General features: G+C 51.0%; 1 protein-coding gene across 2 annotated transcripts; it reads right to left on the bottom strand.

Annotated features, from left to right (window-relative positions):
- Positions 1 to 243: 243 nt before the first annotated feature.
- Positions 244 to 20,583, bottom strand: ARMC5 (armadillo repeat containing 5). Of its 2 annotated transcripts, XM_040441879.1 has the most exons (7): positions 20,021 to 20,581; positions 17,888 to 17,918; positions 11,156 to 11,263; positions 8,859 to 9,675; positions 7,289 to 7,884; positions 5,249 to 5,381; positions 244 to 1,851 (listed from the first exon to the last, which is right to left on the bottom strand). In XM_040441879.1, the coding sequence occupies exons 1-7, from the start codon at positions 20,336 to 20,338 to the stop codon at positions 1,089 to 1,091; spliced, it is 2,766 nt and encodes a 921-aa protein (XP_040297813.1). In that variant the 5' UTR covers positions 20,339 to 20,581; the 3' UTR covers positions 244 to 1,088. The 2 variants fall into 2 exon arrangements, with proteins under 2 accessions (XP_040297813.1, XP_040297814.1); XM_040441880.1 differs by lacking the exon at positions 11,156 to 11,263 and having other exon boundaries at positions 20,021 to 20,583.
- Positions 20,584 to 22,182: the final 1,599 nt, after the last annotated feature.

The following is a 22,182-nucleotide window of genomic DNA, read 5'->3' as shown; positions in this document are numbered from 1 at the left end:
GTTTGCCTCAATGGGTTGATGTTCAGATGTATGCTCCCTAAGGGCCCTTGCACACAACCATATGCCCTCCGAGACATGCGATCCGTGAGTGGGCCATATGTCCCAGAACGGCATTGATCGTGCGCACGGAAGTACATAGCATCATTGATTACAATGATGCTGTGCACGTCGGTTCACCCGCGGGGCTATTGTCCCGCACTCATAAGATCTTATGAGTGCGGGACAATAGTCCTGCGGGCGGCCTGACGTACACAGCATCATTGTAATGTATGATGCTGTGTACTTCCGTGCGCACGATGTATGCCACTCCGGGACATATGGCCCACTCACAGACTGTATGTCTCGGAGGGCATAAGATCATGTGCACGGGCCATAACTAAAAGCCCAGCAGGAGCTAGAACGCAACATCAACCCGGCCTAATTGCCATGCTTCACTGGCAGTTGCCACAAAACCACAGAAAGTAAAGTCAGTTTCAGGGTCCCTAGGGCATGAGCACACAGAGCGTCCGTGTTGCAGTTGTGAAGCGGCTGTAGAAGGCCCTAATTAAACTATCGGTCTGCAGTGTGGGTGCCGTGTGGCCATTAACAATGCAGTCCTCACTAGTTTAATTCGGGCCTGCTGTGGCCTATACCCAATGTCATGTCAGCTTTTTCTTCTGTAGTACCGGCACTACAACGCAGTCACAGAATTATTTGTACAAAAACTAAATAAAAAGAGCAATGTACGGTAGAAGTTTTATTCTACACCCAATGTGGGCTACAGCAAGTGACGGAGCAGTCGAGAGCAGTGGAAGAGTCTGGCTGGCCAAGGCACGGTGTGTGGAATTAAGTTTAGGGCTCATTCAGACGACTATCAGTTTTGCGTTAAGCAAAACAAGGATACCAGTCGTGTGTGTTGCGCATTTTGTGGAACAGAACAACCAGCCCCATGATAGAAATGCCCATTCATGTCCGCAAAACAAGAATAGGACATGTTCTTTTTTGCAGAGCCGTGGAACGGAAGTACGGATGTGGACAGCACACAGTGTTCCAATATTGCGGAACAGATGTGGACATAAATATACGGTCATGTAAATGGGCTTTTAGTCTTAGTTTTCATCTTGAACAAGGTCTTCTAGGAGACGGGAAAGCTGCCGCTTGTCTTGAGCCTTCTCACATAACTGGTGAAGAGCATGTGCCCTCTTTTGTGGGGGGTGAGGCCTTCTCAAAAGGTATGAACAGCAGTCTCTTCTGAGTTGGGTACTTTCATAAGTCTCTGCAAAGTTGTAGACAAAGGGCAGACTCTCCAGGCTTAACATACAGTCACGGACTGAATTTTCCAGCAAACTTTGTAGGCCAGGTAAGAGAAATCTGCCCGCTGCAGCCAAGGTGTATGCTACTGGAGACTGGACCAGCTCGTCTCCTGACACAGTTCTTAGTCCCTGCAAAACAGGACACAGAGATTCTTGGGAGCAGCCATGAAGGTAGTGGAGCAGTGGTAGGAAGGCACAGGATGGAACCTCACGCACATGGACTTCCTGCTGCTGGGATTCAGCATAGCCACCTTGCAGCATAGCTCTGAATACGTCACATTTACTAGAGACCACCTCTCTATTACCCTCTACACGGTGTCCTCCATCTAAGACAAATACCAGATCTCCCTGGCCCCGAGATAGTAGCTCCAGGTAATAGCATTTTGGGGAGGTTAATGAAGGGGATGTGCCAGGGACCGAGTAATCCCAAGGAGTTGATAAAGACGAAAGGCATTCTGATGCATGGAAGACATAAGCGGGATCCACAGAACACATTAACGTTTCCAAAACCAGCTGAAGAGCTCCACCAAACAGCTTCTGCCGGTGACGAGAGGGGTTCCTACAATACAGAAAACAGAAGAAGGACGTCCCATCAATGAAGTCAAATTACTAAAACACTGAAAACAAATGAACAAGATGTTAAAACTGAATCTGGGTCACACCACATATCGTCCCAACAGAACCAGAAAATCAAGTCACCTCCCAGTATCCACCGTGTGAGAACTCTGGCATCTGAAATGCATATGGGGCAACAGCTTGGCCTTAAAGGGTTTTTCGAGGCCACAGATATTGATGACCTGTCTTAAGATTAGTGGGGGGGTCTGACCTCGAACACAGGTGGACGGATCGATTCTTGGAGTTGTGATTGTGCACAAACTGCAGCCAGCATGGGGCCCACTGAAAATCCCCAGGGCCGTCCTCTGCAGGGGCGCTGACTCTTCCCCCTTCTATCTGTCCTGCCTTAACCCTCAGGTCATTTTGTGAGACGGCTTCACATTTGTCCACTCTGATTGGTGCACTCTACTTTTCGTGTGGATGGAGGGGCAACAGCCGTATTATTCCCCGAAGTAGATTTTCATAACACACCACAAATACACAACAGATTTTTTTAAATGTATTTTGCTGTGTGAACATGGCCTACAGATTCTGTCAACTGGCCTATTGTGCCAACTTTTGGTGGAATTTATCCGATGACCCGATTCTGATGTGTCGTCAACCTTGCCTTCCCCTCGGCACAGAAATAGTATTGCCTAGTAAATGGCTTTATGGGCACTAGGGCTGCAACTATCGATTATTTTAGTAATCAAGTATTCTACCGAATAAGTGATTACTCTAATAACAAAAAACTAATTACCGTTAAGAACATTTCTATAAAAACTCATCTGCCCCCCCCCCCCCCCCATCAGTTCCCCCTTTCTTGTGCCATCAGTTCCTCCAGCTTCCCCATGTCAGAGGCTTCCCCTCCCAGTGCCACCATCTGCCCCCACTCCCCCTCCTAGCCATCAGTGCCCAGCCGCATTGCCATGGAACTAAAACGTCCTGACGATGTGTGTACGTCAGGATCCAGTGCAGCGCTGTGCGGGCGGGCGACCACGGAGCGCGAGTAATAGCATGCTCTTCACTCACACTCCGTGGTCACATGGCACAAACGAATCATCTGTGCAAAAAATTTGCAACAAGGACTTTTTTGTGTTGAGCTAATCAATTAATTCGAGTAATCATTTCAGCCCTAATGGGCACCCAGTAACACACGCACTTAGGGGCTATATACACTGCTCAAAAAAATAAAGGGAACACTTAAACAACACAATGTAACTCCAAGTCAATCACACTTCTGTGAAATCAAACTGTCCACTTAGGAAGCAACACTGAGTGACAATCAATTTCACATGCTGTTGTGCAAATGGGATAGACAACAGGTGGAAATTATAGGCAATTAGCAAGACACCCCCAAAAAAGGAGTGGTTCTGCAGGTGGTGACCACAGACCACTTCTCAGTTCCTATGCTTCCTGGCTGATGTTTTGGTCACTTTTGAATGCTGGCGGTGCTTTCACTCTAGTGGTAGCATGAGACGGAGTCTACAACCCACACAGGAGGCTCAGGTAGTGCAGCTTATCCAGGATGGCACATCAATGCGAGCTGTGGCAAGAAGGTTTGCTGTGTCTGTCAGCGTAGTGTCCAGAGCATGGAGGCGCTACCAGGAGACAGGCCAGTACATCAGGAGATGTGGAGGAGGCCGTAGGATGGCAACAACCCAGCAGCAGGACCGCTACCTCCGCCTTTGTGCAAGGAGGAACAGGAGGAGCACTGCCAGAGCCCTGCAAAATGGCCCCCAGCAGGCCACAAATGTGCATGTGTCTGCTCAAACGGTCAGAAACAGACTCCATGAGGGTGATATGAGGGCCCGACGTCCACATGTGGGGTTGTGCTTACAGCCCAACACCGTGCAGGACGTTTGGCATTTGCCAGAGAACACCAAGATTGGCAAATTCGCCACTGGCGCCCTGTGCTCTTCACAGATGAAAGCAGGTTCACACTGAGCACATGTGACAGAGTCTGGAGACGCCGTGGAGAACGTTCTGCTGCCTGCAACATCCTCCAGCATGACCGGTTTGGCATTGGGTCAGTAATGGTGTGGGGTGGCATTTCTTTGGAGGGCCGCACAGCCCTCCATGTGCTCGCCAGAGGTAGCCTGACTGCCATTAGGTACCGAGATGAGATCCTCAGACCCCTTGTGAGACCATATGCTGGTGCGGTTGGCCCTGGGTTCCTCCTAATGCAAGACAATGCTAGACCTTATGTGGCTGGAGAGTGTTAGCAGTTCCTGCAAGACGAAGGCATTGATGCTATGGACTGGCCCGCCCGTTCCCCAGACCTGAATCCAATTGAGCACATCTGGGACATCATGTCTCGCTCTATCCACCAACGTCACGTTGCACCACAGGCTGTCCAGGAGTTGGCAGATGCTTTAGTCCAGGTCTGGGAGGAGATCCCTCAGGAGACCGTCCGCCACCTCATCAGGAGCATGCACAGGCGTTGTAGGGAGGTCATACAGGCACGTGGAGGCCACACACACTACTGAGCATCATTTTGACTTGTTTTAAGGACATTACATCAAAGTTGGATCAGCCTGTAGTGTGTTTTTCCACTTTAATTTTGAGTGTGACTCCAAATCCAGACCTCCATGGGTTGAAATATTTGATTTCCATTTTTTTATTTTTGTGTGATTTTGTTGTCAGCACATTCAACTATGTAAAGAACAAAGTATTTCAGAAGAATATTTAATTAATTCAGATCTAGGATGTGTTATTTTTGTGTTCCCTTTATTTTTTTGAGCAGTGTATAAGCCAGTACACGGGCAGAGACAACAGGCCCTGTCCTCCCATTAGGCAGCCATGACATCAGAGGAGCGCACCCACATTCATTTACCCGACTGCTTGGACAATCACTTATGCTCAGTTTTTTTTCTGCCCCATTTTTTGGCGGAAAGAAAAGTCCTGTCTGCAGAACTTCTATAAAAAAAAAGAAGAAGGATATATGATGGATTGGAGCTAGTCAATGAAGTGACCGCCAGGCACCCGTGGGCCTCAGCTTGGCTGGAGACTTTTATAAGCATGCTAGATGGCAATGCACAGCAGTGAATGGCAGATGTATGCAAAGGGGCACCAGCCGGGAATCACTAGATCACCAGACAGTTCGACGCACTTTTCTCCCTGACATTCAAGACACAAATAGAACAGGTGCCCAAATGTAAAAGGGTTTTTCCAAAAATGTATCATATTTAGTCCTCTTATTCATGAAGAATCAGAGGGTTTTCTCACTACAGATTTTAAAAAGACTGCATGCCCCATTATTGTGCCCCCCCCCCCCCCCCCCATCCACACAAGTGGTGTTTCCATGGTGGCCATGTCACACTGACACAGCCGCAGTGGGGTCACACAGACATTCAGCTTACCGGTTAATAAAGGGCAGGCAGAGGGTGCACTGTTGTCTCTCACTTGTTGTTCCAGACACCAACATGTGGGTAATTATCCCAACTCCAAAGGGCGACTCAGCTTGAATACGAAGATTGCGAAGAAGTGCATGACCTGCGAAAAAAGGGAAGAGTGATGAGCCAGTGCTGCCTGGGCTTTGGTGCCTCACATACATTTCCATCGATGGCTGCACTGAACAGACTGGGGCTCTAAATAAAAAGTTCTGCCAGAGTTAAAAGACAAAGCTGTTTGCCTGCTGCCACCACTAGGAGGTGCCAACTGCATACAGCAGCACTAATACCAATCCTGCCTGATCTGTATGAGATGCTGGGAGATTAACGCATCTGTCACTTGCTTTAACATTAATTGGCTTTTCTTTGTATCAACATTTTTGCCACAAATGAAGCCAGAATTCCTGCACATTTAACTTGGTAAATCCCCGCTCCTGTTTTCTGCATTCAGAATCTGGCAGATCTGGTCATGTAAATGTGCGCCAATGATGATGATCTTGTCGATCATGCAGGCACCACTGATCATGGCTTCTGGGCAGCAGATCGTACCGTCTGAACAGCGAACAATGATTCTGTATTAGGATGAGGGATTGCAATCCAGTGCCCTCATACTGTGGAGGAGATCGCTGCATGTAAATGCGTCTCCTCTACTGACAAGCAGGGAATTGTCAGGAACGAACACTTCTGTATGGGGAGGAGCGATGGCATTAGTGATCACTGCTCCCTGTACTGTGGAGGAGATCGCTGCATGTAAATGCGTCTCCTCCACTGACGAGCAGGGAATTGTCAGGAAGGAACGCTTCTGTATGGGGAGGAGCGATGGCATTAGTGATCACTGCTCCCTGTACTGTGGAGGAGATCGCTGCATGTAAATGCGTCTCCTCCACTGACGAGCAGGGAATTGTCAGGAAGGAACGCTTCTGTATGGGGAGGAGCAATGGCATTAATGATCACTGCTCCCTGTACTGAGGAGGAGATCGCTGCATGTAAATGTGTCTCCTTCACTGACGAGCAGGAGATTGTCAGGAAGGAACGCTTCTGTATGGGGAGGAGCGATGGCATTAGTGATCACTGCTCCCCATACTGTGGAGGAGATCGCTGCATGTAAATGCGTCTCCTCCACTGACGAGCAGGGAATTGTCAGGAAGGAACGCTTCTGTATGGGGAGGAGCGATGGCATTAGTGATCACTGCTCCCTGTACTGTGGAGGAGATCGCTGCATGTAAATGTGTCTCCTCCACTGATGAGCAGGAGATTGTCAGGAAGGAACGCTTCTGTATGGGGAGGAGCGATGGCATTAGTGATCACTGCTCCCTGTACTGTGGAGGAGATCGCTGCATGTAAATGTGTCTCCTCCACTGATGAGCAGGAGATTGTCAGGAAGGAACGCTTGCTTCCCAACAATCGGTGTTAGGGTTAACCCTAACTGTGCAAATCCAGCTTAAAGGCTATGTACACCTTGGAAGACAATTTTTGTTTATAATCGCATTTGACCTATTTTTTGGCTAAAAAAAACTAAAACATTTTTGATTGGCCTTTATTAAAAATATTGAGCCAATCTGTCACAAAAGGGTTAACTATTTTTCTGGCTGTGTGACTGGTCCTTTCACGTCATCTAATAACCCTCATCTCTAAACTACATTCTCCTCAGTAAGAGCTGACAGAGCAGAGAAAATCCACAGGCTGCTACTAAAGCAGCTCAGCTCTGGACAGAGAAAAGGAAGACGTGTACAAGGCAATAATAAAAAAGAAATGCCCCCAAAGGTGGTGTCCATAGCCTTTAAGTCATATGCAGTAAGCCCCCTGTGGTCGGCAGCCACAACTATCTCCCTGTTTTTCTTTCCTCTAAAATATATTAAATGCAGCTAATGTATGTGCAAAAGGACAAAAAAAAAAAGCCTTGAAAGAGACATTAACGTCAGGCAGGAGAGGGGGAGAGGACACAGGAACCCTCAGACTGTCCACACCAAGCAGACCACCTTCCTTCACCATAGATCACATTCTTCTTACCAAGTTCTTTTGCCTTTTCCGGGTGGCGGATCCTGGGCGCGGCGTCTCCCTCCGGCCACTCACTCAGGAGCAGTCTGGTTCTAAGGGTACAGATACTTCCAGTTCTAATAAATGCTTCCAGGCATGAGGGGTCACAGGTCAGGCGCTGCAGCAGCCGCGCCGCACGACTAGAAGGTTGTGGGTGGCAAGTGACATAAGTCAATAGACCCTCTAATACTGGATGAGAGACCAAAGAGCTTGAATCAGACAAGTGAGAAAAACGAGACAAAAGAAGCAGAACTGGAAACTCCGGGCCCAAAACCTCAGATAGGGGAGACCTGGGGCCCAGTGGCCACTGCGATCCCAAGATTTCTTGCATTGGGGACTGACACTGTGTGTGAGAAAAGGGAAAGCTGGTCAAAGTTACTGGTGCCCGCTTCTCCAGTCCGGGGGGTTTAGGGGCTTTCGCCGGTGAAGAAGGCAAAGTGCCAAGAGCATCAGAAGGGTTTCTGTTACTGGACTCTCCAGATGAGACGTCTCGGATCTCTCTCTCCAGGAGCCAGTCCGGTGGAAGCTCATCCAAACTGCTAAAGTACTCCTCCGACAGCAGCCAAGCTCTGGAAGAAGGAAGATAGACAGTTCAATACAGGAGAACCCCACGGGTAGACCAGTAACAGCACTAGATACACATGGAGACACCTGTACTGGACACAACATACAGTCTATGGGTCACTGCAGAGAGACAGGAGAACCCCGCGGGTAGACCAGTAGAGTACTGGTCACACTGGGGTCCTACCTTCTGTGACGTTCCTTTATGACGGGATGAGAGTGCGGAATAAGTCAGTGGAACCGCCACTCTCACGTCATCTCCAGTTGGCACTTGCTGTAGGTCTCAGAACTTCTCTAACCCTCTCTCTCCAAGCACTGCTGTGAACCTGCGCATGCGCTGTCAGTGACAGAGATACCGCTCGCTCTGGAGCCGCTCTGTCGCCAATGGTGCACGCACAGGTTTTCAGCAGGGCTCGGAGAGGGTTGTGTAGCAGGGCCGAGGGAGGCGTTGGGCAGGAGCATCTGATTGGGCATTCTCATTTTGAAGAAACATGTCCGATGGGTTCTTTCCAGCCTGGTTGTTACGAGGAGGCCATTGAGAGTTATATAAACAGCGTAGCTTCCTAAGCTACGCCATTTGCGCAACTCCAATTCAAGTCAATGGGAGTTACCAGTGCTTTGGCTTTCTCCAGCCTCCCAGTGTTCCCTGCGGCCATGTTTTTCAATATGGGAATAGCCCTTTAAGTGCCTTATTCACTCCTCTTTCACTGGTCACAGCAGCATTGAGAGGACAGCCGAGGTCTATATAGTGTCTTCTAGGGTCTATCTAAGCAGCCCGATTATTGGTAGAATGGGTAGAAAACACTCAATATCACTATTTTACTACAGGAAATGTGTTATTACTAAATATAGGCCATTTATGAAGGATCCGGGGTCGGACCTATGGTGCAGCGACTCCACAGCACTGACTACCACCCTAATCATTTTCCCAATGTGCGCACACACAGCCGCAGTCTCCTCGGGTGGCAGCGTGCACACTTACTTCATGCTCTGCTCCGACGTTCCTCCTTCCTCTCTACTCTTTTTGGGCTCTGTTGGGAAATCAAAAGAAGCAGATCCCGGATCCTCCTCAGGGTCCGCTGCCGCTCTTGTGTAGTATGAAGCTCCTTGCTCTTCTGCAGGCCACACCACTTCCTCTAATCTTTTTGCCAACAGAGGTGCAAGGCCGCCAGAGCCAAGGATGGTGAGGGCAGTAGTGTCATGGCAGTAGTGCAGAAAGGCATTGGTTATCTTGTGGTGAACAGATCGATAGAGAGGTTTGCGCAGAAGATCCAGAAGTAGTTCCAATCCCCCCAATTCTCGGACTCTTCGACGATTCAGTGCTTCCCGGCAGCACAAACACAGCGATCTGACAAGAGGAAAGCTCCGCGCCGGCGTCTCCAGCAGCACCTTGATTTCAGCTATGAGGAGCTCGATAGTGCCAGCATTACCAAGCAGGGGTCGCAAGGCTCCCTGATTACAAAGATTAGAAAGGGTTCCCAGAGCAGCCAGGCGCACAGCGGCTTTTACTTCTCCTCCATTGGCGAGTGCCACCAGGGTGGGTACAGCAAGGCTCAGCTGCTCTGCACAGTCCAGAGAACAGCCTCTGCTCAGCTCACACACAGCACGCACCGCCGCGCACACTACATCAGGGTCTGGAGAGGTCAGCATGTGGACGCAAGGTGCAAGACCCCCCTGCTGACAGATAGAAAGTCTGTGTGCCAGACTATCCCCCATGATACGGAGAGCTCGCAGGCAGCTCTGCACACAGCCACCATCTTGGGAACTTTGTAAGATTTGCACTAAAGTAGACACTGCACCTGTAGAAGGACAGATGAGAAGTGTGAATACATGAGGAACAACCAGGAGACAAACACACGGCAGGGGGGTTAACAGTGCGAATGTGCTGAAGGAAAAGGAGGACTTGTGCCCAAATCAGCAGGGAAGGAGACAAAAAGCCGACGGCTGGGACCCCATGGTGGCGGCAGACAGCAGCGGAGAACTTAGGGTACTTTCACACATGCAGCAGAGGATTCCGGCAGGCAGTTCCGTCGCCGGAAATGCCTGTCGGATCCAGCAATCTAGATGCAAACTGATGGCATTTGTCAGACGGAGCCGGATCAGTCTGAAATATGCGTTGCAATACCGGATCAGTCTCTCCAGTGTCATCCGGAAAAACGGCATGCTGTGGTATTTTCTCCGTCCAAAAAACATAAAAAGGGACTGAACTGATGCATCCTGAACGGAATGCTCTCCATTCAGAATGCATTAGGATAAAACTGATCAGTTTTTTCCCGGTATTGAGCCCCTGTGACGGAACTCAATACTGGAAAACAAAAACGCTAGTGTGAGAGTACCCTTAGAAACTTGGCGCCTACCACTGGCCTACACGGATCGGTCAGGCGGTCTGTCTAATTTTGCTGCAGTTTTGAGGTCAGAAACGATTAAATATGAGCCCACCTCAGGATTTCCTTGGTATTGAGCAGGGCATGTCATTGGTGACCACGCATCAGGGCTTCCCACAGATATCTTTCAGATCATGACTAGCTTACACTGACCTGACCAATCCCTGGCACTGCCATTCCAATAGTGCCCGGGGCCCCTCTGAGCTCTTCTTCCTGCTCCAGTGTTTGGCCAAGCGGCATTCCTAGTGACAGGAACAAGAAGTGGATCTCAGCGGGGACGTGGGCACCTACAGCACCGGGGGAAATTGGTAAAGCCAGAACCACTTCCTGGGCATCTGCCATCGTTTTCTACTGTTTAATTCGCATATGCATCTTTACGTCCTTCCACTGAGGCTCCATGTCCGCATACAGTATCAGCGGCTCTTCTGATGGGTTAGAAGGTACCCCACAGGTGAAGCATGGGGCTGAGGGCCATGGAGGAAAGGGCCTTCCCCAAACTATGACCACATGGATGCAAAGTAGCAATTCTTCTCTGCTGGAGTCACAAAGGGGCGAGTCCCGGTGATGCCAGCACCTACCACCAGACTCCGAAGTATTAAAAGAAAGGCCCTGATTTACTAATGACTTGCACAACTATTGTTCCGAACCTATTCTGGTGTAAAATGCCATCTCAACATAAGCCAAGCAATAGTTGGCCACATCTTGAACATGGGATTCAGTTTTGGGCTCCACATACTAGCGTGCCTATCTACGCAGCACATTTATCATGCAGCCCGAGTCCCGGGGATGATCTATAGGATTAGTAAAACTGGGCCTGACAATTGCCTGCTCGCTGGTGGAGGTGAAGCATGGCATTACCACGGGCCATTCGTCCCCGAGTGTGTCGCTCACTCACCTGACTTGTGGATGATTGTATTGTTGTGTGCGTCCAAAGCCAAGTTTCCCAGAGCACGGGAGACCCTGTTCCAGATGGAATCAATACACACAGACTGCAGGATGCAAACTACAACAGAAGAGCACAGGAAGAATTGTACACCGCCCAGGACTTCAAGGGGGACCTATTAAAGGCTACGGGCACCCTCATTATTTCAATAGGTTTTTATAAAAAATGTTCAGTCGTTTTAGGAGATACGAGGGATAAAAAAATAATAATAATAATAATAATAATAATAATAATAATAAAAGTGTGTTTGCAAGCGGTATCTTTGTTTTAGTTGAATCCAGTCAGCTGACAGCTCGTGTATGACTCATCTCTGATCTCCTGACCTTAAACACTTAAGCCAAAATCGTATCACTCACAAAATTGAGGTATAATGAGTATTTATGAGGTCAGGAGTTAAGGGATAAGAGCCATACATGAACCGTCAGCTGACGGGATTTAAAGAAAACAGCCACAGCTTGCAAACACTCATGTGGTACAAAGAGGATTAGGCATGCTTACAGAGCTCTGCACCACCTGCATCACAACGGCATACAAAATGAACAAAGGGAAATTAAAGGAAAGTGACAAGGCATTAAGCAGTCCTATCATCATCCCGTCCAGTCTGCTCAATACCTGCAAACCTGACCACAAGCTCCCTGCAAGAGAAAAAGCTGCTGGCTCAAGGAATCTTTGAAAGCATCAGCACTAAATAATACCATTTTGATAGAAATTTACTAAAAACAAAAACAAAAAAGTATAAAACTTCAAGTCGTCCCAATTAAAATACCAAAGAGTAAAACAAAACGGTAGAAGGACAGATGAGAAGTAAACTGTGGGGAACTCCATGGGGTGGCGTGTCCGCTGTCACCTACACATCCAGCTGAGACCGATGGTAAAGCAATGCAGAGAGACCTATTGCCTTTTACATGAAGGCTGCCTCTACTTGCTTGACATACAGAATTCCTCCCCTCTTTACGGTGATCAGTAGGGCTGCAGTAAACGATTATTTTAGAAATAGAGTATTCTAATTTAAAAAAAATGAATTAATAGACAGTTTTAGTCTATAAAAACTCAGACCCCAACACCCTTCGTTCCCCTGTGTGATCAGCCCAAGTGCTTCAGTTCCCCCCAGTGCCACCGGCTTCATGATCCCCCAGTGCCATCAGCTCTTCCCCACCCCAGAGTCATCAGCTCCACTCCCCCTGTGCCTTCAGCTCTCCCCCACCCCAGAGTCATCAGCTCCACTCCCCCTGTGCCTTCAGCTCTCCCCCACCCCAGAGTCATCAGCTCCACCCCCCCCCTGTGCCATCAGCTCTCCCCCACCCCAGAGTCATCAGCTCCACCCCCCCCCCTGTGCCATCAGCTCTCCCCCACCCCAGAGCCATCAGCTCCACCCCCCCCCCTGTGCCATCAGCTCTCCCCCACCCCAGAGTCGTCAGCTCCACCCCCCCTGTGCCTTTAGCTCTCCCCTACACCAGAGTCATCAGCTCCACTCCCCCTGTGCCTTCAGCTCTCCCCTACACCAGAGTCATCAGCTCCACCCCCCCCTGTGCCATCAGCTCTCCCCCACCCCAGAGCCATCAGCTCCACCCCCCCCCCCCTGTGCCATCAGCTCTCCCCCACCCCAGAGTCGTCAGCTCCACCCCCCCTGTGCCTTTAGCTCTCCCCTACACCAGAGTCATCAGCTCCACTCCCCCTGTGCCTTCAGCTCTCCCCTACACCAGAGTCATCAGCTCCACTCCCCCTGTGCCTTCAGCTCTCCCCTACCCCAGAGTCATCAGCTCCCCCCCCCCCTGTGCCATCAGCTCTCCCCCACCCCAGAGCCATCAGCTCCACCCCCCCCCCCTGTGCCATCAGCTCTCCCCCACCCCAGAGTCGTCAGCTCCACCCCCCCTGTGCCATCAGCTCTCCCCTACACCAGAGTCATCAGCTCCACTCCCCCTGTGCCTTCAGCTCTCCCCTACACCAGAGTCGTCAGCTCCACCCCCCCTGTGCCTTTAGCTCTCCCCTACACCAGAGTCATCAGCTCCACTCCCCCTGTGCCTTCAGCTCTCACCCACCCCAGAGTCATCAGCTCCCTCGCCCCCCCCCCTTGTGACAGCAGCTCCCTCGCCCCCCCCCCCTTGTGACAGCAGCTCTCTCGCCCCCCCCCTTGTGACAGCAGCTCCCTCGCGCCCCCCCCTTGTGACAGAAGCTCCCTCACCCCCCACCCTTGTGACAGCAGCTCCCTCGCCCCCCCCCTTCTGACAGCAGCTCCCTCACCCTTGTGACAGCAGCCCCCTCGCGCCCCCCCCCTTCTGACAGCAGCTCCCTCACCCCCCCCCCCCCCCTTGTGACAGCAGCTCCCTCGCCCCCCCCCCCTTGTGACAGCAGCTCTCTTGCCCCCCCTTGTGACAGCAGCCCCCTCCCCTTCTGACAGCAGCTCCCTCACCCCCCCCCCCTTCTTGTGACAGCAGCTCCCCATCGATAGCTGATCGGCAAGGGTCTGACACCTGGCGCTGCCCCGAACAGCTCTGACCCACGAAGCAGCTCCTTCCATTGTACTGGTTACTGCCGTGGTAGGCAGGTCCATCCGCCACACCGGCTTTCCAGCTGTTTAGAAACTATGACTCTCAGAATCAGCTCCGTAAATGTGAATGCTGGGAGTTGTAGTTTCACAGCAGCTGGACAGAGCTGTGTAGTTCTGGTGCCTACTTCTGGCCTCAGGGTTTCTCTAGAACAGCTGATCGAGGAGAGCAGGTATCGGACCCCCGCTGTCCATATAATGATGGCCTATCCTGAGGACAGCCATCAATATCATAATCCTGGAAACCCCTTAATAAGGTTGGCCCATCTGGGACATTGATGGCATATCACTAGGATATGTCAATGTCAGATAGGTGCAAGGCCCACCTCTAAGACCCGTCTCTATATGAAGAGCGGGGCCCCCCCAAAGTGAAGGAGAGCACACCATGCACCTGCAGTCACCTCACCACTATGGGACTGCCGAAAACTGAGGGCGGCTGCTCTCTGTTCACTCCCACCTACCTGACAAGGATGGTACATCCTAGCGAGCGTGGAGTTGCTAAGCCAAAGTTCTGACGCCAGACTCCTTCATAAATGGCCAATAACTTAGTAATAACAAGTTTAATGTAGTAAAATGGTCACATCAAGCGTTTTTTTACCGTCATGTACAGAACTTGTCAAATTAAAGCACTCCAACACCATTAACCTGAAAACCTGTGTTTTTGGTGAAAGTGATATTTCTACATAGAAAATAATTTAAGTGTAGTAGAGGAATAGAAAAAACAGCTCCAACAAATCAAGACCTGCATACCGCTCATCCTGAGGAATGGAAAAAAGAGCCCCAACAATCAGGACCTGCATACCGCTCATCCTGAGGAATGGAAAAAAGAGCCCCAACAATCAGGACCTGCATACCGCTCATCCTGAGGAATGGAAAAAAGAGCCCCAACAATCAGGACCTGCATACCGCTCATCCTGAGGAATGGAAAAAAGAGCCCCAACAATCAGGACCTGCACACAGCTCAGTAGTATACTTATTTAGGGAAGGAGGGAACAAATAGTGCATATGTTGGTTATAGTGCATTTCCTTCTGAAATACTGGGAAATGGCTCATTCCAGACATTGTTCTGATGAAGAACATACTTTGATTAAAGAGGGAAAAACATCCAGAGCATTGCAGCACATTGTAGGCTGCTCAGCTAAACTGGTCTCAAAGGCCATGAAATGGCAACCAAAACCTGAAAGACGTGGAAGGAAGCGGGGAACTACTGTTCTAATAGATGGAAGCATGGCCAACATGGCTCAGCCAATGATCTCCTCCACAAAAAGAAGATCTGAAGATACCATTGAGAAGACGATGCAGTGAAGCCAAGTGCCAGCAAGACCTACTTGAAAAGTGAGGAAAAATACACGCAGAACTCAGTCTACTTTCACATTTGCGTTCAGAGCGGATCCGTCTGGTGTCCGCACAGACGGATCCGCTCCTATAATGCAAACGATGGTATCCGTTCAGAACGGATCCGTCTGCATTATATTTCACAAAAAAATCTAAGTGTGAAAGTTAGTCAGATGGATCAGTCCAGACTTTGCATTGAAAGTCAATGGGGGACGGATCCGTTTAAAAATTGCACCATATTGTGTCAACTTCAAACGGATCCGTTTGGGTGTCCGCCTGGCCGTGCGGAGCCAAACGCTGCAAGCAGCGTTCGGGTGTCAGCCTGCTGAGCGGAACGGAGGCCAAGCGGAGCCAGACTGAGCGGATCCGCATCCACTCAGAATGCATTGGGGCTGGACGGATGCGGTCGGGCCCGCTTGTGAGAGCCTTCAAACGGAGCTCATAAGCGGAACCCCGAACGCAAGTGTGAAAGTAGCCTCAATGACTGTCCCAAAGAGATGCCAGAACACTGTGTGGACTGACTGGGGCAGAATTGTTCTTTTGGGGTCTTTGGGGCCAGAAGGTAGTCGACTCCATTCAACTCAGACGTCGGGCAGTTGTCAGAAACAACGGTTCAGCCGTTAATATCAGTTCATTCAAAGGAAAATCTCACTTTGCTTCAGTTTATACGCGGGATTTATCAAACTAGGGTGAAGTAGACCTGGCTTAGTCGCCCATAGCAACCAATCACATTCCATTATCCAAAAGGAGCGGTGAATAATTAAAGCTGGAATTTGTCCGATTGGTTGCTATGGGAGACTAATCCGGTTCTACTTCACACCAATTTGATAAATCTCAGAGGTAAATATGGAGCTGCTGTTTTTAAACAACCTAATATTTCTGTGAAGGGTTAAAGGGGTTATCGCATCTCATTGATCCTATTTTAATTTATTTGTTATACAAGTGCCTGTGAGCATTTTTGTAATTATGTTACTTTAGCAAATTCCTACCCATCTTGGAAAAAATCTTTTAATCCTACCCCACTGTTGTCTTCTGGTATCCACTAGATACGGCCACCGCTTGTGGGCCGCGCCTGCGTAGAACACATTTTCTTCCCCCGGCCGGGCCGCACATCGCTGTCTTGAACGAGCACGCTGCTGCGCATGCGCCATGGTGACTTCTTCCTGGCCAATATAGTACAGAGTCGCGAACGCGCAATGGTGACTTCTTCCTGGCCGAGTAGAGTACAGAGATGCGCATGCTCTGTATGCAGCGCATCTCCGTACTATACTCGGCAAGGAAGAAGTCACCATTGCGCATGCGTGGCGCGTGCGAATTCGCGGCTCTGCACTATACTGACCAGGAAGAAGTCACCATGGAGCATTGAGGCCATAATTCTATGAAAATCCTGTAATTGTTTCCAAAGACCAAAAATGTCACATCAAAAGAAGCAAATGTGAAGTCTTAAGAAAAATAAGCAGGTAAAACTAAGAAAGATAAAGCCCACGTAAGGCTACATTCACCCATCCCAAAACGGATCAGTTCCGCCCCAATGCATTCTGAATGGACAAGGATCCGTTCAGAATGCATCAGTCTGGCTCAGTTGCGCCTCCATTACGCTCTGGAGGTGGACACTGCTCGTTTTGGCGTCCGCCATGACGTTGCACAAGATTGTCAGTGAAAACGGATCCGTTCTTATTGATTTGCATTATAAGTCAGGACGGATCCGTTTTCACTGACAATCTTGTGCAACTGAAAACGGATCCGTCCCCCATTGACTTTCAATTTAAGTTAGGACGGATCCGTTTTGACTTAGACTTTATTTTGAAATAATAATGCAAACGGATCCATTCTGAATGGATACAAGCGTTTGCATTATCAGTGCGGATCCGTCTGTGCAGATACAAGACGGATCCGCACCGAACGCAGGTGTGAAAGTAGCCTAACCAAGGCAGGACGAGATCTCGCTGGAAGTGCCCTCCTGTGGTGAGGGCAGGAGCTTCTTCAGGGTCCTACATGGACCAGAACTGCAACATGAAGCCTCTACGCAGCTAGTGTCAGCCACAGACAGGGGCAGTGAAGGCCATGCAGTACTGCAGAGGAGCTGAGAGACAACCAGTAAGGGGGTTTTACCAATAAAATGGGCGTACTGATTGGTCGGATCGGAGTCTGAGGCAGCACTGCATTAAATGGAGGTCGCTCCGAGGCCTGATCACCCCGAGATCGCCATCCAGGACTGGGAGATCCTCACATTGAAGAACCGGCACAGGATTTATTCCGGAAAGGGTTCTTTACAGTCGCAGCAGTGTCACTGTGGAATGCCCTACCCCAAGAGCAATGGCGGATGTCTGCTCCCACAGAGAATAAGTGCAGCAGGATCGGTGGGGTGCCACGGTTGGATAGGGGATAACATGCACACTTGGCACGGCGCCTTTAATGCTGACACAGGGTGAAGCTTTGCAGGACAGGATGGGACAGAAAAGTCAAAGGCGCGTAGCCCCAGATGTACTGGGGTGGGGCTTGGTGGAAAGGGGTGGAGCTTCACAGGACTGGACATGTCCTCAGGTGACCACACTTCTGTGGTGAAGGTGTAGACCCCCAGCTGTGGGGTTAGTACATACATTTGGGGGTACAGTACGTGGGCTAATAGGGGCTGTAGGTAGCACAGACAGCGGGGGTCACCCCTCACAGGCCATACCAGATGTTACTACTGCGATCGCTGTGGTAGCCGTCGCCCGGCTGGGGTGAGTGAACACCCTACTAATGCGGGTCACACATTCAGAATATCAGCAAGAAACTGACAGCATCTGAGCGGAGAAACTTACCCAAGGCCGGAATACCACCGAGCTGCCGCACCTGGAAGACAGAGCAACGACAGTCAGGAACAGAGCCAACCCCAAATGTCTGCACCAACCCCCCCCCCCCCCCCCATCATCCCCTGACTGTATGAGAGGGGGTATAACCCCCCCCCCATTATCCCCTGACAGTATGAGAGGGGGTATAACCCCCCCCCCCCTCATCCCCTGACTGTATGAGAGGGGGTATAACCCCCCCCCCCCATCATCCCCTGACTGTATGAGAGGGGGTATAACCCCCCCCCCATCCCATCATCCCCTGACTGTATGAGAGGGGGTATAACCCCCCCCCATCCCATCATCCCCTGACTGTATGAGAGGGGGTATAACCCCCCCCCATCATCCCCTGACTGTATGAGAGGGGGTATAACCCCCCCCCCCATCATCCCCTGACTGTATGAGAGGGGGTATAACCCCCCCCCCCATCATCCCCTGACTGTATGAGAGGGGGTATAACCCCCCCCCCCCCATCATCCCCTGACTGTATGAGAGGGGGTATAACCCCCCCCCATCCCATCATCCCCTGACTGTATGAGAGGGGGTATAACCCCCCCCCATCATCCCCTGACTGTATGAGAGGGGGTATAACCCCCCCCCCATCCCATCATCCCCTGACTGTATGAGAGGGGGTATAACCCCCCCCCATCATCCCCTGACTGTATGAGAGGGGGTATACCCCCCCCCCCCATCATCCCCTGACTGTATGAGAGGGGGTATAACCCCCCCCCCCCATCATCCCCTGACTGTATGAGAGGGGGTATAACCCCCCCCCCTCATCCCCTGACTGTATGAGAGGGGGTATAACCCCCCCCCCCCATCATCCCCTGACTGTATGAGAGGGGGTATAACCCCCCCCATCCCATCATCCCCTGACTGTATGAGAGGGAGTATAACCCCCCCCCCCCATCATCCCCTGACAGTATGAGAGGGGGTATAACCCCCCCCATCATCCCCTGACTGTATGAGAGGGGGTATAACCCCCCCCCTGACTGTATTAGAGGGGGTATACCCCCCCCCCTGACTGTATGAGAGGGGGTATAACCCCCCCCCCTGACAGTATGAGAGGGGGTATAACCCCCCCCCCATCATCCCCTGACAGTATGAGAGGGGGTATAACCCCCCCCCCATCATCCCCTGACTGTATGAGAGAGGTATAACCCCCCCCCCCCCATCATCCCCTGACTGTATGAGAGAGGTATAACCCCCCCCCCCCCCTGACTGTATGAGAGGGGGTATAACCCCCCCCTGACTGTATGAGAGGGGGTATAACCCCCCCCCTGACTGTATGAGAGGGGGTATAACCCCCCCCCCCCTGACAGTATGAGAGGGGGTATAACCCCCCCCCATCATCCCCTGACTGTATGAGAGGGGGTATAACCCCCCCCCCATCATCCCCTGACTGTATGAGAGGGGGTATAACCCCCCCCCCCCATCATCCCCTGACTGTATGAGAGGGGGTATAACCCCCCCCCCCCCTCATCCCCTGACTGTATGAGAGGGGGTATACCCCCCCCCCCCCATCATCCCCTGACTGTATGAGAGGGGGTATAACCCCCCCCCATCCCATCATCCCCTGACTGTATGAGAGGGAGTATAACCCCCCCCCCCCATCATCCCCTGACAGTATGAGAGGGGGTATAACCCCCCCATCATCCCCTGACTGTATGAGAGGGGGTATAACCCCCCCCCTGACTGTATTAGAGGGGGTATAACCCCCCCCCTGACTGTATGAGAGGGGGTATAACCCCCCCCCCTGACAGTATGAGAGGGGGTATAACCCCCCCCCATCATCCCCTGACAGTATGAGAGGGGGTATACCCCCCCCCCCATCATCCCCTGACTGTATGAGAGAGGTATAACCCCCCCCCCCCCATCATCCCCTGACTGTATGAGAGAGGTATAACCCCCCCCCCCCTGACTGTATGAGAGGGGGTATAACCCCCCCCTGACTGTATGAGAGGGGGTATAACCCCCCCCCTGACTGTATGAGAGGGGGTATAACCCCCCCCCCTGACAGTATGAGAGGGGGTATAACCCCCCCCCCTGACTGTATGAGGGGGGTGCTGGCCCAGCGGATTGGTGCTAGCAGTGGGCGTGGCTTACCTGGGTGCGGCTCCCCGCCTCCGTGCAGCTATTGGCCAGCAGACTGAGCGCCAGTTCCAGGTTCCGTCTGGAGCTCCCCAGGACTTCAGCCCGCGCGGGATCAGTCAGCAGCGCGAGGAGGAGAGCCAGGCCGCCCCGCCTCCGGAACAGCACGGCGCCCCCCGCCATGGTCACATGGCGACTGCGCAGTTCACTCAGCGTCCTTCCCAGGCCTGCTGGGTCCTCCACCGCCGCCGACAGCCGAGACAGACAGGACGAAAGCGACGAGCAGGACATCGGAACGGACACCGGAACCGAGCCAAGGCACAGACAGCGCATGCGCGCTAGTGGCCGCCACCCACAGATCTGCCGGGAATTGTGGTCTCTGTACAGCGGAAATAAGGAACCCTGCTGGAAGACGTAAAGCGATGTGATTGGACAGTGAATCTAGGGGCGTGGTCTTACGCCTGCAACTTGCTGCTGTCGCTCATATTCTGTATTGGTTCAGTTAGGGACAGTTAATTAATTACGTCAAATTGGGGGCGGAGCGAGCGGGTGTGAATGTCCGGAAAAAGGAGAGCGAAAGTCAGGTCCACCCCCTCATTCCCCTAATGATCAGATCCAGTACAAAAAGGGAAACAGGACAGTTCCATTACCCCCCCCCCCCCCCATACATCTAGTGGTCAGGTCCAGTATTTACATAGAAACTGGTCAGTCCATGTGTGAGGAGACATTTATCATCCAGTGAGAGGACCTCCCCCATACCTCTAGTGGTTAGGTCCAGTATATAGATAGAAACTGGTCAGTCCATGTGTGAGGAAACATGTATCATCCAGTGAGAGGACCTCCCCCCATACCTCTAGTGGTCAGGTCCAGTATTTACATATAAACTGGTCAGTCCATGTGTGAGGAGACATTTATCATCCAGTGAGAGGACCTCCCCCCATATCTCTAGTGGTTAGCTCCAGTATATAGATAGAAACTGGTCAGTCCATGTGTGAGAAGACATGTATCATCCAGTGAGAGGACCTCCCCCCATACCTCTAGTGGTCAGGTCCAGTATATAGATAGAAACTGGTCAGTCCATGTGTGAGGAGACATTTATCATCCAGTGAGAGGACCTCCACCCATACCTCTAGTGGTTAGGTCCAGTATATAGATAGAAACTGGTCAGTCCATGTGTGAGGAGACATTTATCATTCAGTGAGAGGACCTCCCCCCATACCTCTAGTGGTCAGGTCCAGTATATAGATAGAAACTGGTCAGTCCATGTGTGAGAAGACATGTATCATCCAGTGAGAGGACCTCCCCCCATACCTCTAGTGGTTAGGTCCAGTATATAGATAGAAACTGGTCAGTCCATGTGTGAGGAGACATTTATAATTCAGTGAGAGGACCTCCCCCCATACCTCTAGTGGTCAGCTCCAGTATATAGATAGAAACTGGTCAGTCCATGTGTGAGGAGACATTTATCATCCAGTGAGAGGACCTCCACCCCCCCCCCCCCATACCTCTAGTGGTCAGGTCCAGTATTTACATATAAACTGGTCAGTCCATGTGTGAGGAGACATTTATCATCCAGTGAGAGGACCTCCCCCCATATCTCTAGTGGTCAGGTCAAGTATATAGATAGAAACTGGTCAGTCCATGTGTGAGAAGACATGTATCATCCAGTGAGAGGACCTCCCCCCATACCTCTAGTGGTCAGGTCCAGTATATAGATAGAAACTGGTCAGTCCATGTGTGAGGAGACATTTATCATTCAGTGAGAGGACCTCCCCCATACCTCTAGTGGTTAGCTCCAGTATATAGATAGAAACTGGTCAGTCCATGTGTGAGAAGACATGTATCATCCAGTGAGAGGACCTCCCCCCATACCTCTAGTGGTCAGGTCCAGTATTTACATATAAACTGGTCAGTCCATGTGTGAGGAGACATTTATCATCCAGTGAGAGGACCTCCCCCCATATCTCTAGTGGTTAGCTCCAGTATATAGATAGAAACTGGTCAGTCCATGTGTGAGAAGACATGTATCATCCAGTGAGAGGACCTCCCCCCATACCTCTAGTGGTCAGGTCCAGTATATAGATAGAAACTGGTCAGTCCATGTGTGAGGAGACATTTATCATCCAGTGAGAGGACCTCCACCCATACCTCTAGTGGTTAGGTCCAGTATATAGATA

The sequence above is a fragment of the Bufo bufo genome, chromosome 7 (genome assembly GCF_905171765.1).
Source record: "Bufo bufo chromosome 7, aBufBuf1.1, whole genome shotgun sequence".
NCBI classification, from domain to species: domain Eukaryota; kingdom Metazoa; phylum Chordata; class Amphibia; order Anura; family Bufonidae; genus Bufo; species Bufo bufo.
Note: the sequence above shows the minus strand (reverse complement) of the source record. Positions and strands in the feature narration are given on the sequence as shown.

What these genes read in the sequence shown, in the direction of transcription:
- ARMC5 (XM_040441879.1), bottom strand. Translation starts at nt 20,338, where the DNA reads ATGCGCTGTCTGTGCCTTGGCTCGGTTCCGGTGTCCGTTCCGATGTCC. An exon ending in ACGTCGGAGCAGAGCATGAA is followed by an intron (nt 7,885 to 8,858) that starts GTAAGTGTGCAC and finishes TCCTTCTTCCAG; the next exon opens with AGCTTGGCTGCTGTCGGAGG. An exon ending in TGCCTGCCCTTTATTAACCG is followed by an intron (nt 1,852 to 5,248) that starts GTAAGCTGAATG and finishes TCTGTATTGTAG; the next exon opens with GAACCCCTCTCGTCACCGGC.